The 15306-nt window shown below is 36.4% G+C and overlaps 1 protein-coding gene across 1 annotated transcript in view; it reads right to left on the reverse strand.

Moving 5' to 3' along the window:
• Positions 1-14666, reverse strand: part of LOC106769619 (midasin-like) — a 44769-nt gene extending 30103 nt beyond the window's left edge. The window contains 23 exon segments of the mRNA XM_022781760.1: positions 152-242; positions 1645-1838; positions 1920-2213; positions 2408-2512; positions 2620-2815; positions 2890-2954; positions 3611-5422; positions 5500-5625; positions 5726-5902; positions 6011-6067; positions 6145-6279; positions 6367-6451; positions 6533-6632; positions 9289-9411; positions 9888-9963; positions 10703-10822; positions 10934-11043; positions 12058-12239; positions 12461-12652; positions 12740-12975; positions 13060-13126; positions 13601-13917; positions 14284-14666. Coding sequence (XP_022637481.1) covers positions 152-242; positions 1645-1838; positions 1920-2213; positions 2408-2512; positions 2620-2815; positions 2890-2954; positions 3611-5422; positions 5500-5625; positions 5726-5902; positions 6011-6067; positions 6145-6279; positions 6367-6451; positions 6533-6632; positions 9289-9411; positions 9888-9963; positions 10703-10822; positions 10934-11043; positions 12058-12239; positions 12461-12652; positions 12740-12975; positions 13060-13126; positions 13601-13917; positions 14284-14388 — 4965 coding nt within the window. The 5' untranslated portion in view covers positions 14389-14666.
• Between the last annotated feature and the right edge of the window lie 640 nt (positions 14667-15306).

Below are 15306 nucleotides of genomic sequence, written 5' to 3' on the forward strand. Positions count from 1 at the left end.
TTCTCCAAACATAAGATTCACTGTGCCATTTCTTTTAAGGGAAAGAAGACTAAAGAATCCATGGCAATTAGTACCTTAATTAACAAAATCCCCAAAAACATGCAAGAGTCAACAATTTATGACTTTTATTGCAAACCTATTCATAACATACCTCAAAAAACCTTATCATAGCATCAACAATTAGTGAGAGTCTTTCTTGACATTCAGGACATAAGCTGCCAGTAACTTTAAACTTGGAAATTCTGAAAAAAAAAAAAAAAACAGATCAGTATGTAATAGAGTTAAATCATCTTGTTAGAGATATTATATTTAGTTTATATTTATCTCTTATCTTTAGTTAGTTTGTTTATATTTCTTATTTAGTTTGTTTATATTTCTTATTTGTATTTTGGGCTTAGTCCATATTTCTTCTATTATAAATAGAGGACCCTATGTGTATATTCAACACAAGGGAGATTTCCCCTCATCTCTTTCACTATTTCATATGGTATCAGAGCAAGGTTCTCTGATTCTTTAGCCATTGCCTTCGCTGTCTGCCGGCGGCCAGCCATCATGGTCACCGGCAACCCCTACTAAAAGTCTTTCAACCTATGTCATTATGCTTCAGCCAAGAAAGGCCACTGCCTCCACTGTGCATCACCGCTACTCGCCGTCAGTCATCATCCTTCGTCGTCGTCCGTCACTGGCCACCGTCGCCGGCACCATCTCCAGCCGGCCACCGTCTCCAGCCGTCTTCGCCGGCCACCGTCGCCGGCCACCGTCGCCGGCCGTCGTCTCTGGCCACCATCTCCGGCCGTCGTCTCCGCTCAACGCGCCATCATTTTCGTCGTTCGTCCTGAGGGAGAGTATGTTTGCAGCCAGGTTTTAGGTTTTCAGACTCCACTAGTCAATGATGGGATTCCTTGCAGTTTTGTCTCCTCTCAGGCAACTATTTAGAGCATCGAGGTTGCTCTTTTTTCTTTTTCAGGTGCCTTGATTGGAGAATCTTTTTGTTGCTTTTAGCCACTACAGAACCCATCAGTGAGTGATGGCATTCCCTGTAGTTTTGTTGCTTTTAGCCACTACAGAACCCATCAGTGAGTGATGGCATTCCCTGTAGTTTTATCGCTTTTAGCCACTACAAGCCCCATCAGTCAGTGATAGCATTCCCTGTAGTTTTGATGCAAGTCCCGTCCTTACTTGATGGCAATCCAGTCCTTGGAATTTGTCATTGTTCTCCTTTGTCAAAGTCATTCCACTTGAAGTTTCATGGTGCTATTTGAAGTTTCGCAGTTGTCCACCACTATCCATAAGTTGCTGTTAGTTGTTCGTCGACATGTGATTGCACACATTTGTTTGTCGCACACTCTTGAAGACAGATCATATATTTAAAATTGAGTTTATTTATTCCAAGCTTTTAGGAGTGTTAGAGATATTATATTTAGTTTATATTTATCTCTTATCTTTAGTTTGTTTGTTTATATTTCTTATTTAGTTTGCTTATATTTCTTATTTGTATTTTTGGGCTTAGCCCATATTTCTTCTATTATAAATAGAGGACCGTATGTGTATATTCAACACAAGGGAGATTTCCCCTCATCTCTTTCACTATTTCATACATCTAAACACTGAAGGTCATACTAAAATATGGAAAATTACAGGTACCTTTTCAGAGCAATGCCTTGAAGCTCATCTAGATCATTAACCGGGGGAACCCATATCTCTGTAAATCGATTGCGTAGTGCTGGAGATAACTCCTTCTTCCCGTAATCACCACCGGGATTCATTGTTGCCAGAACAAAAAAATTTGAATGTGCAGTAACCTTCTCAAGATCGGTCCCTCCTTTTTCAGCCAAAGACTGCAACCAAAAAAAAAAAAAAAAAGTTAAATAAAATAAAAGTACCATTTTTGAGTGTGGCAATACAGATATTGAACTTACTAGCATCCTTTCTGGTTCCAACACACTATTCAATCTCTCAAGTACACTATCATCAGCCAATGATATTTCATCCACAAGAAAAAGGTCACCATCTCTCATTGCTTCTACGAGAGGACCATCCTGCCACACAAATATGCTCTGCCACTTTTGATGCAAGCCATTGAGATCACACTTAATTTGCTCAAGATCCTTAAGTTCTCTGCTGATATCCAAACAAACTTGACCTTCTTTAAATTTCCTTATCCTATCACTCAGCAGATTAAGAGTTGAAGAAGCATCCTTGATGTCAGAAGACTGTAGCACAAAATGACAAATCAGAATTCGCTTGATCTCAATAGCATTGATTCAGATAGAAGGGAAAACGAAAGAATCATGGTGCTTATAGAAAAGCTGCTTAAATGCAGCAAAAGCTAAGCAAAAGATATATACATAGAACTGAAATAAAAATTCTTTGTTTAATCCTAAGAAGATAAAAAAAGAACACTCACAAGGCCCTTATGAAAGTATGTACAAGTCTTTAGTTTCTTCAACTTTTCAATTATCTCTTTATACCCAGAAATTAATGCAGATCTCTCTCGTGTAGGACGGAATCCCTGCAAAAAAATTCCTAGTAAGACCTTCAGCTAATAATAGTAATATATGTATTTCTGGTTGAAGTCCTTACAAGAATTACTAAAGGAAAAGGCATGAGATAACTCACCCCAATAAAATCAGATGTTTCCGTATATTGATGGCAATTCAAGGTGCGTAATTTTATCTGCAAACAAGCACTTAATAACTGGCACACGGTAGTCTTTCCTCCACCTGTTTCTCCAACAAGCAGTACAGGCTCACGTAAGTTATAGCAGCGTTCCACGAGGAAGTACAACCTCTGCATACCTTTGGTCAAGAGTACACTGCATAAAAAACAATTAGAGGCATTGAACCTAAGATTTTGGACCACAAGGGAAAGACAACAACAAGCTCATACCTTTCTAGACCATCTGAACCTCCAAAGCCAACTAACAAATTGGAAGAGTTGTCTCTACATGATATCTGAAATACAGTTAAGAAAGTAGAGATAAAATTTAATTTCCAACCTCCCTCTCCATCCTTTAGGTATTGAAAAAGGCAACAACATGTACTAATCTCAACGGCAAAAATAATATTCAAACCAACACCCAACAACTCAATCCTGAAAGACAGATGATACAGCATCAACAAATCCAATGTATTATAATACTATCATATATTATAAATGCAGCACTTTCGTTTGTACCTATATATTATAATATTATGAACGAAAGTGCTGATTTAAGACCAGATTATATGATTTATTATATATGCGTAGGTACAAACAAAAGTTCTGAATTCAAGTCCAGATTATATGATTTGTTATCAATAACACAGAAATTTGCATATGATGGAAAATATGAAAATAGATGGAGTCAAATTTGACGGAACATCATAACAATCAGCTTGAAGCAATTTTAATCCAAGATATAATTTACATAATAACTTTTCAGTGTTAAGTCAAGTAAAGCATATACATATTTTCCTTCAAGTTCACATACTAATTACAAAGTGATAAGATCCACATTTAAAAGTATAAAGGCGCACAAAAAAAACCAGGACAGCACAATAGTAAAGAGCAACTATTATATACTGGGTAATCACAAATGAGGTTAAAACACTAAAAGAAAGAACAATACCTGTTCATACAAACTTTTTATATTCAGTTTAACCCGAAAGTACTTTTCCAGAATTTCTTGAACGACAGACTTCTCATCCTCGTCCCGTAGCCTTTCTGCCAAAAGATAGTAGCCATCTTTGGCCAAATCTTCATTAGAGTTACCAAATCTCTGGGCACGATCAGCCCAACGAAACAAGTCTCGAGGTGTTATAAATCCATGTTTGCCAGCAAAGACCCGGCTACTCTGTCTGTGCAATCGAAGATCCTTCATCACTTCAACCATTTTTTCAGCATGACCTACATAGATTTTACATCTATCCTCCAGTATTTTGCTGAGCTCATTGTCTGGAATTTCACCAACATGAATCTCAACAAAACGATTACGAAATGCCCGGGACAACATTTTGCGGCCACCATAAAGTGTAGGCGGATTTTGAGTAGCAAAAAGCCTAAATTTTGGATGAGCTCGAATTCTTTCTTGCAGCTCAGGAACAAAAAGTTCTCTGTTATCATCAAGCAATCGGTTCAATGCCTCCAACACATCAGATGGAGCCAAATTAAGCTCGTCAAGTACAATCCAGTGACCATTTCTTACAGCTTTAACCAAAACACCTTCATTAAAAACAAGCTTTCCAGTAGTGCCAGTTATATAAGAACCAAGATACTCTTGCAAATCAGTATGTTCATGATTGTTGATTCTTACAAAATCATGACCAGTTATTGCAGCAAGATACCGAACAAGGCTAGTTTTCCCACTGGATGTGGGACCTTGTAAGAGGATGGGATATCTCATTAGAACAGCACGCGCCAAATTGCCAAGATGCTCCTGTACAGATTTAGTTTGAACATAGTTCCCTGAAGATCCATCGGATATGGAGTCCTCTAAATATTGGGAAAGAGGTACATGTGGAGGCATATGACCTCCTAACAGAAGAGATGATATTTTTTGCCTCATAATTTCAGCACTAGATCCATCCAACAAAGAGACAAAAAACATATTAAACCCATCATATAATGCCTTTTGCAATCCAAATTTTGTTTTTGTCCTCTGCATATACTCCATAGCACGATAAAGGGACCTTAAACTGTACTGAGGTTTCTGGTTGGCACCATCTTGCAACCTCTCTTCAGATTCCTTTTTTGCTTCTTTATAGAAAGAAACAATTTTATTAACCAACTGTTGATCCATGTAGCCACTATTAATGAATTGACTAATAAATAGACTTAAATCCTCATCATTCAAAACATCATCGACAAAATACTCAGTAAATCTACTCCTTAAAGAGAAGGGCAAATCCCGCTTCCCTGCATCTGTTGCTGGATTCATGCAGGCAAATATACGGAAATCTGGATGGCGATGTATATAATCTGTATCACCTCTTTCAGCTAAACATAGCACACCATGTTCCCCTTCTAGAACACCAACAATTCTTTGCAAGGTTTCTGGAGGAGCCAAATTCACCTCATCAAGCAAAATCCACTCACCCTTTCTAAGTGCAGTAACAAAACTTCCTTCGACAAAAGAAAACATCCTCGTTGAAGAAGGATTACTTGGACAGACATTATCCAGTTTTATGCGAAATCTGTCCCAAGATTGGATTATTTCTAATGGCCTTTCACGCTTTTTGGAAGATTCAGGTTGAATAAGCTCAACTGCCTCCCGTGATTGGATTATTTGTTCTTCTAATGGCCTTTTGGAAGATTCAGGTTGAATATTCTCAAATACCTTTCGAACTGCTCTTCGCAATACTTCCAACAGATCTTGCCCATTCTTATCAATCAAAAACTTCTTTAGATGACTTTCTAGATGAGTAAGAAAGCGTCCATTATTCTAAACAGCACCAAAGCAATAGAGCCATTAGCAAAGACTGGACACAAAAATATAAATCAAAAGTCAAAAATAAATACCTTTACTGAAAATGTCTCTGCAAACAGTTCATTGAACTCTTTATAGAGGGACAAGTAGACAGACTGAGCATCCATAGGCTTAAAACCCCCTAGTAAGTCAGCAACATCACTTTGCTGACTAAGATTCTGGAGAAAAAAAAACCACCGCCATGTGTCACAAAAACTTCAAACACAATTATAAATGACACATAATAATAATACAAAATAGAAAAAAATCGTAACATACAAAAACTGTAAGCTTTTGGCCAAGCCTTAAAGCCAAATTTTGGACAATGGTAGTCTTCCCAGTACCAGTTTCTCCAACCAAGAGTACAGGCTCATTATACTCGACAGAACGTGCTATCCGCTCCAAAACATGCAAAGAACTACGAATCTCAACAAAAGGTCTTTTATGTTGTTGTAACTGCATTAAAACCAAAAATAGCAATCCCAAGGGAAAATGAGACCTTTTTACCAAAATTGTATCATCATTTAAACTCAAAGTCCTCAACAGACTAGACTCAATACTTACAGGTTTTTCAGTGTACTGCAGGGAAACTCGGCCTATTGTTAAAGATGTTATAGAATCCTGCATTTAACATACAGAATTGAGAAACTGGTGTAGCAAAATCATGAAGCAAAGATTTCAATTGCATTAGATAAAACCTGAATTATAGGTTTCTCTAAGGGATACAAGGTCTCAGCAGCAGAGACAGGTAATTTCCACAACTCAGCAATCTCTTTCATTACTGACAAACGGTTTTCAATTGAAGACGAAGAGGATGCAAATATGTCAACAGCCTGATACAAGACAATAGTTAAACATGAACCAAGTCTAGGAAATATATTATGAGGAAAAGAAAAGATGTAAGAACTTAAAAGTCAGACCTCCTTATACACCCCGTTTTCAGATAGGCTACGATCAAGGGTAAATCCTAAACCCGCAATCCTTTTGCACCATTTAAGGAGATCCCTGTCACGGATAATCAATAGTCATATCAACAATTGAAAAATGAAAAAACAAGCACAGTAAAAATATTATTACTTTAATTACCTTAATGAGAACCTGCAGGGACAGTAACCAGAAGTAGAACTTCCTGGGTGGAAACCCACAAATTGAAGCATGGAAATATTGTTTACCCTTTCAAAGGTTTCTGCCAAAAAATTTACATGCATACACAGATATCTTCAGCAGCAATATAATAATGAATGCATTGTTGAAGTATAATGTCTTTATTTTATTATTAATATATTTGTTAGGGTTTTGTTAGGTGTTTCCCGCCATTTACATTTCAGAACTACTGTCTTTATATAAGAGTAAGTTGTATCAGGATTAAGTTAATCACAAATATGAGTTTTCTTTTTCTCTCAACTTTAAGTTGGTATCAAGAGCCAAACTCTTTATCTTGTCATTTTTGTCGTAGCTCCGCTGTCCGCCGCCTCCGCCGTCGTCGGCCGTCGTCGGCCGTCGCTTTCTCCGATGAAGTCAAGGGTTAGGTGCGCCTTGAGAAGCGCAATCCAACCCTGGTGGTCTCGTCCTCTGAAACCTCCGCACCAGCCTCCACGAGCCGTTTCTTTCAGGCCAGTCCGCTGTCGCCGCCGGTGAACGTTGTTTTCTCTGGCGAAGTCAGGGGTTAGGTGCGCCTTGAGAAGCGCAACCCAACCCTAGTGGTCCCGTCCTCCGAAACATCCGCACCTGCTGTCACGCGCCGCTTCTTGTCCCCCATGGAGGATAGTTCATTTGTTCAACAAATGCTTCCTCTACCATCATGTGATCCCTTGGTTACTCTTGCTTCTTTACCTCAAACTCAAACTGCAAATGACATTGTTCCTCCTCTTCTCACATATCAGTGTTGGACACAATCTCAAACTCCAAACAATGAAGATCCTCAAGACTCAGATCCTCCTCCATCAGATTCTCAAACCATGGATCCTTCATCCTCTTCACCCTCTCTTGACTCAGATAATAATTGGCCTATTGCCCTCTGGAAAGGTATTCGCTTCGTAATCCTTATCCTGTTTATAATTTTGAGTTATCATCGTTTGTCTCCTCCATATTTCTCCTTTGTTTCTTCCTTATCTTCCATTAAGGTTCCCAATAATGTTCATGAGGCACTTGGTCATCCTGGATGGCAACAAGCCATGATTGATGAAATGCAGGCACTTGAACACAATGCACTTGGGACCTTGTTCCTCTTCCTCTTGGTAAGAAGCCTGTTGGTTGTAGATGGGTCTATGCTATTAAGGTTGGTCCTATTGGTGCAGTTGATCGTCTTAAAGCTCGTCTAGTAGCTAAGGGATACACTCAAGTCTATGGTCTCGACTATTGTGATACCTTTTCTCCTGTGGCTAAAACCAGTATTGTTCGTATTTTGCTTGCTATGGCTGCCATTCGTCATTGACCCCTTTACCAGTTGGACATTAAAAATGTCTTTCTTCATGGTGATCTAGAAGAAGAGATATACATGGAGCAATCACCTCTATGGTTTGAAGCAATCACCTCGAGCTTGGTTTGGTAAATTTAGTCGGGTTGTGCAGAATTTTGGATTGAAACGATGTGAGGCGGATCATTCAGTATTTTATAGTCACTCTTCTCCTGATAAATGTGTTTATCTTATGGTCTATGTTGATGATATTCTCATTACAGGAAATGACATCATTGGAATTGCTCAATTAAAGAATCATTTGTTCAACCACTTTCAAGCCAAAGATTTGGGTCGGCTAAAATATTTTCTTGGTATTGAAGTGGCACAATCAAAGGAAGGTGTCATCATTTCACAAAGAAAATATGCTCTTGATATTTTGGAGGAAACAAGCCTGACAAATTGCAAGCCCATTGATAGTCCTATGGACTCAAATCAAAAGTTAATGAAAGACCAAGGTGAACTTTTCTTAGACCCAGAGAGATATAGAAGGCTTGTTGGAAAACTCATCTATCTTACCATAACAAGACCTGATCTTTCTTATCCAGTGGGAGTTGAGTCAATTTATGCAAAATCCACATGTTGATCATTGGAATGTTGTGATTCGCATTCTTAGATATGTAAAAGGGAACCCAGGACAGGGATTGTTGTATGAGGACAAGGGAAGCACTCGTGTTGAGGGATATTGTGATGCAGATTGGGCTGGTTGTCCAATTGACAGAAGATCTACCTCGGGATATTGTGTTTTACTTGGAGGGAACCTTGTATCTTGGAAAAGTAAGAAACAAAGTGTTGTTGCTCGATCTAATGCTGAAGCTGAGTATCGATCTATGGCTCTAACTACATGTGAACTTGTGTGGATTAAACAACTCCTTCAAGAGTTGAAATTTTGTGAAAATGAGCAGATGAAGTTGTACTGTGACAATCAAGTCGCCCTTCACATTGCCTCCAATCCAGTGTTTCATGAAAAAACAAAACACATAGAGATTGATTGTCATTTTATATTGTCAAAGGATCTGGTTACTGAGTCTATTAACTCTAATGAACAACTCACAGACATTCTGACCAAATCTCTAAGGGGGCCTAGAATTCAATTTATATGTTCCAAGCTTGGTGCATATGATCTATATGCTCCAACTTGTGGGGGAGTGTTGAAGTATAGTGTCTTTATTTTATTATTAATATATTTGTTAGGGTTTTGTTAGGTGCTTCCCGCCCTTTACATTTCAGAACTATTGTCTTTATATACAGTAGTAAGTTGTATCAGGATTAAGTTAATCACAAATATAAGAGTTTTCTTTTTTCTCTCAACTTTAAGTTGCATCACTTAACAAAATAAACATGTGTTTGCATGAAACTACAAATTAACAAAACATCATATCAATACCTATGAGTTGGCTAACGTGAAGCTCCAGATCCGGATACCTCACTTTAAGTATATCTTGCAAGTCTCTATTATCAAGAGGCGGAACCATCACTCTTCTCCAAAAGACCCAAAATGAATTTTGACCTTCCAGAACAAAAAGGTCAGCATCTCATTTATAGTCCAAAAAAAGAGAAAAGAATAAAGTTTGTTCAACAAAAACAACCAAGTTTTCCCTCTGTAAGGTGGATGGATTAAAAAGCACCAATAGTCTGCCAAAAATCTTATAAATGAAATTTTTACCATATAAATATCCACAGTAAATGGAAGCAATGATAGGCCATCGAAACAGAGATGCATGCATCCTGGGAATCCACAGATGCCAAGAACTTGAAACAATATCATGTTGTGTTCCTTCAAAGATGCATGCATCATGTTTCAACATACTGTATCAAAGGACTGCATTTACTGTGCACTTCCACAAAATGTTTGGTCTGGTCTTATAACTAACATTCATTGGAAAGGATCCATACTAAAGTACCAAACTAACATGGGCATCAAAAAAAATGTCATGTAAAAATTATAATGAAATAAAAAAAAATTGAAAGATGTAAGGTAAAAACCTGCACTCTCAAATGTGTCAAGCTTAGAAACAGCAATAGTTGAAAAAATTCTAAAAGATTCAGCCACCCTTACTTCCTGAAGAATATGTAATGTTTCAACCGTTAGTGACAATTACAGAGGAACAGACAGGAAAGTTGACATGAAATTTAGCACTTTGGTGACATTTACACTAGTTTCACCCAAATGTAGCATAAAAAATGAAATTAAAAACAATTATTAGAAAATTGACATGACTTACAAAGCAGATACTTTCCTAGTGAATTGTGATTAGGGTTCATGGTACACACAATATAAATATTTCACCTAGGTGCAGAATTACATAATATATTTTGAAGGCTTTTAAAAAAACACAGACTATGATTTAATCAGAGTTTTATTGTATCTTAATGAAGAGGCGTGTCCATATTGAAGTTGTTTATAATTGTCAACTTGGCTTCTCTTTGGATCTACACCGTCTCCACACATGGCTCTGTTTAAAGTGAACTGCTTCACTGCTATGCATAGGCTAGCTTGTAGCATTTTAGTCACTTTTTCTACTTGTTCTACTGTTCTGCTTAAGTGGATTTCTTAACCTACTTAGGATTTTCTTTCTTTCAATCCTTCAACTAGAATATCCTTATCCCAAAAATTGGAAACAGAATATAAAAACATTGAACACTTGGATAAATTTTCAATAAGGATGGTCATTCTTTGAGACGACTTCAAAATGTGACACAAACATATCAAACATACCAAACTAAACCTGAAAAAACAACATATAAGACACTGGACTCCAATAACATCATTTAAGAACTGTAAAGTGCAAAGAAACCACCTCCCGGTGTCCTGTTGCAAATGAACCAGCCCCTTCCAATAAAGGCACTAATATGGAGTGCAAATCAGATGGTGCTTTGTTGATATCCTCAAAAACAATCCACAACCCTTTCTGCACAGCCTGAGATTAAGACAACACACAAGTATAATAAGAAGCCAACTCCTAGGCATACATTGCAAGAAATCTGAATCAGTTTGATGATTAGATATGATAGAAACTATCAAAACAAACCTGGGTAAGTGACCCAGGCTGCCATCTAAACTCCCCAGGCCTATCTGTACATACATAAGCTCCAACCAATGTTCTACCATCAATTTGGTCATCCATCTGGATGGATAGAACTGCAAATAAGAGCATAAAAAATTATTGATGCAAACAAGAATAAAAGAAGAAATTTAGTGCAAATTAGGTTCCACTTATTTCTGAAAATAAGCTCTTACTTTTACTAGCTTCTCTTAATAGATTTTGAAAAATAACTACATTATTTTCAAAATTTAAGCATTTCCAAACATGCATTTATTGAGATGAAGAGAAGGTAAAGAGGATATGCAATCCTCCAAAACAAACTATAAAATAGTAAACAATTAAAAAATAAACAACGTGGAAGAACACAAAAAAGTTTTGCACTGAATCCATGCCAAACACCAAATTAAAACAAAAATTTGACCTCCAGTTATACCAAAACCCTGAAAACTGATTAAAAATTGGAACACGGACCTAAGAGACCAACATTCACTGGAAATGCTAATATAAAGTGCCATGAAAAAATATTAGATGAATAATGTAAAAACATATTAGATGCAGATTTTGATCATGCAGCACAAACTACACACATACCAAGGGAAAGAACCTAGCTTGACCTATTTATTTGCAACATATCCTCACCATTAACTCCACCAAGTACCACAATCCAAATAAAAGACTAGATCTTATCTGAGTCTTGAATTTCAATTATTGTTCATCAAGAAAAAAGTATTCCTATTCAAAGAACAAGTGAGCAACTGGGGTAAATTCTTATACAACAAATCCATAGCAAGATCAAGGCGCCAAAACCTTTTTACTCAAGTGAGATGAAGAAGTAATAGTGTCAAGGAGGCTCAAAAAGGGCTCTAGTTTATTATATTTCCCTTCACTTAAATCATGACGAAAAAAGTGTGTACAAAACCAATCTATAGTTTCCATTCTCCATTAAGCATGTAATGACTATTAATTTACCCATAGTCCAAACCACCCAGCTGCCCCTGATTAAAAAAAAAAAAAACCTATGATATGTTCTTTCATCTCTATATGCTCAATCAATTTGCAGACAAGGGAAAACAAATAATAATAACTAACCAGTAAATACTAAGGCATACCTCGATTTCCACTATCCTGAGCCAGCTTGGCAATGAGAGCCGATTTTCCAGAACCAGTGGGGCCGTATAAAAGAACAGGCGACTTCTGACTGATGGCCAAAAGAACTGTGTGATAACTTTTCTTCACCGTTGGGGTCAATACAAATGTATTACTCATTGATATATCATCCCTATCCCTATCCCTAAAATTACAGACGACATCAAAATCAAGGGTAATCCAAATGAAATACGGAATGTTATAAAGTTTTCAAAGAAAAGCTATAAGAAAAAATAAAACAAGGAAAAGCATAAAAAAAATCATTTTATAGTTCAAGCACTATAAAAGTGCATATTATCTAAAAAGTAAAATCCTAATACATGTCAGAAACATCAGCATTTCAAATACGATTAATATAACATGTACCTTTTGGCAAGTCGTTGCCTCTTTGAATGTTTTGGTGAACTAACCGACTGATAATTAAAGCCAGAGGATTTTAAACAGTTCTCATTACTCAAAACCATGGTTCTATCTGGGGAACTGGACACATAGTCTGCTATTGGCTTGACATAGCAACCAACTTTCTCTAGTGACGTGTCCTGACAGAACTCTACCCAGCTGAATATGGAAAGTTGAAGATTTGTAACTAAACACACACTATATTTAAGTACAACATTTGGCCAAAAGTAAGTAAACATTACTAACCGCAATTGACAAGAAAAAGCTTCTTCAGCCCCAACGTTTAGGTTTTCAGTGGCTTTATAGCCTAATTTGAGCAGAACGCTCAATACCTGCACCCCACACCATTTAAGATCTGATTTGCATGATTCTTTTACGAGGTCAAGAAAACAAGACCAGTCCCAAAGCTTTGAGAAAATTTCACTTTCCATTAGAAGGAAACGGTATGATATTCGTGCAACACGCAGTTCATGGGTCTCAACCTGTGTTAAGGCATTACTTAGCAATATGCAGAAGCATGACTCAAAATTATTTCTCAAAAAACCTTTACAAAGAAATATACTAACCATAACTTGTTTCAGTGAAAATCTTTCAAATGGAGCAGGAGCAAAATTGAAATAGCTTAATATAGAACTGCGCCAAGAAGCAAAGAAGAACTCATAATGTTATTAAAAAATAAGCCAGAACAAAACAAGCTAGAAAAAAAAAACTCAGATCACTAAAACAATTACAGTAATGCAACAATACTAAAAGAACCTCCATTTCATTTTAAAGTTACAGTAAACAACCGATATTAAAAGAACTGCCTCAAAAAGCAGACATCACTGTACACTTTATAATTATGCAAAGATTCAGAGAGTACAATGAACTATAATTTCATTTTAAAATAATAATAATAATAATAATAATAATAATAATATTTAAGTATCAATGCTCATTTTAAAATAATAATAGTTTTTACCTTTACAAATATTTTTCTAACTCTTAACATTATTGAATATAGTTTTAGAGGGATGAGCAGAGCATTTCTTTTATTTAGGACAAAGTGGAGGAACAAATACAAAGATAAGCATTGTTATCGAATAGAAGACTCGGAAATATATGAACCTCAACAGAAAAGGACCCATGTCAAGAGCACGACAGAAAGCTTGACAGGCACGCTCATGAAGGTCCAGACCCCTTCCCTGTTGACTATAAAATTCTATGATATTCACGACCCCAACCAAAACACTGTCACGATCATCCTCACAAGCAGGGTCCTCGGGAATAGAACTGAAATTTGGCACAAGAGAAAGCAAAGCAACAGCTTTATCTACAATTTGTTGAGCAATCGGTCGGAAACAGCCCATCAATGGAATTGTATAACTCGGGTGCAGAAACACCCCTCCTAGCTCATTAACAACTTCCTCTTCTGTCACCTCTCCCTGTCCAGAAAAGAAAAACATGATAAACAAAAAAAAAAAAATACGAAAGCAGAGTGTTTCTCTCATTGGTTAAAATTTAGGGAAGAGTGTTAAATCAAGAGTGGAGCTCATCAAACGAGAGTGGGATACACAAAAACTGTGTGATTTCCAAAAGTTTCTACAGTAGTACTAAGTTGTCAGACAAAATACTGTGTGATTTCCAATAATAAGATTATGCGTTTCAAAATTCAAAGTGTACAAAATACAGTTAAATTGTATTGAATTCTTCACAAGGAAACAAAATTCTTCAAAGTGTAAAATAATAAGATTCTATTTTTACAAAAAAAAAATAAAATCCGAGCAAACAATCCAGAATGGAGGCAATACCCTCTGTAAGAGGGACTCAAACTGCGGAAAACACTGGAGGTTTGGACAACGATCAAGAAGTCTCCGAAGCGAAGAATGAAGGTTGAAACTACCGTCAATAGCCATTTGAAGCTGAAAAACTTGTATATAAACTGAACAATGAAATATTAGAAAGAGAAAAATAAAATTTAAAAGAAAACAAAAACCATTAAGTTAATTAGAGAAGGTTAGGATTGTGGTGTGAGTGTTTGCCGCCTATCAAATATACTCCACCGTCCGCTGTCAAAGTCCCCCGCGAGTATTCTACTCCGACAAATTGCTCTTCCTGGGTTTTAGGGTTTAAGAGTCCTTATATAGGTTTTGGGTGAGACAACAGAATGTGTTAAAAAGAAGAAGAAAGATATTTGGTAAAAGAAAGATAAAAAAATAAAATATATAGCTAATGTTTGGTAAAAAAAAATAAAGAATAAAATAAATATTGGATTGTAGATAAGAAAATATTAAAAGATCAAATATAGAGTTTATTTTAGGTATTATTAAAAAGTGTGCATGTATAAGGACAGATACTTTTTTATGTAGTTATTTAATTATACCAATTAAATGTATTTTATTCTAATTTTTAAAAAATAAAATTAATAAAACTATAAAATAAAAATAATATATCAAGTTTTATTACAAAGTATAACAATTATATTTTAAAACTTTGAATAGATTAATTCGAGTTAGATAAAATAAAATAAATATGCCCTCTTACAAATACAAAATATTATATGTTTATTATTGTGTTTCTGATTTATATATGTTGACGCAAATACACCGTAGCAACACTACCATGGAAATTGCAAGCTATCGCAATTTGGCCTTTGTTTTCGCACCACCACCCAATGCGATCTCTCGCTATGTCGTGACCATTAATCTTTATCATTTTCACCCTCACACTAGCCAAATCGTCGTTGTGGCAACAGTATTGTCGTCCAATCTCCGCCACAGAATTGTCCACTATACACCGTTGCTACACATCGCGAATCGCCAGTCTTTTCCACC

Source organism: Vigna radiata, chromosome 1, assembly GCF_000741045.1.
Source record: "Vigna radiata var. radiata cultivar VC1973A chromosome 1, Vradiata_ver6, whole genome shotgun sequence".
Classification (NCBI taxonomy): domain Eukaryota; kingdom Viridiplantae; phylum Streptophyta; class Magnoliopsida; order Fabales; family Fabaceae; genus Vigna; species Vigna radiata.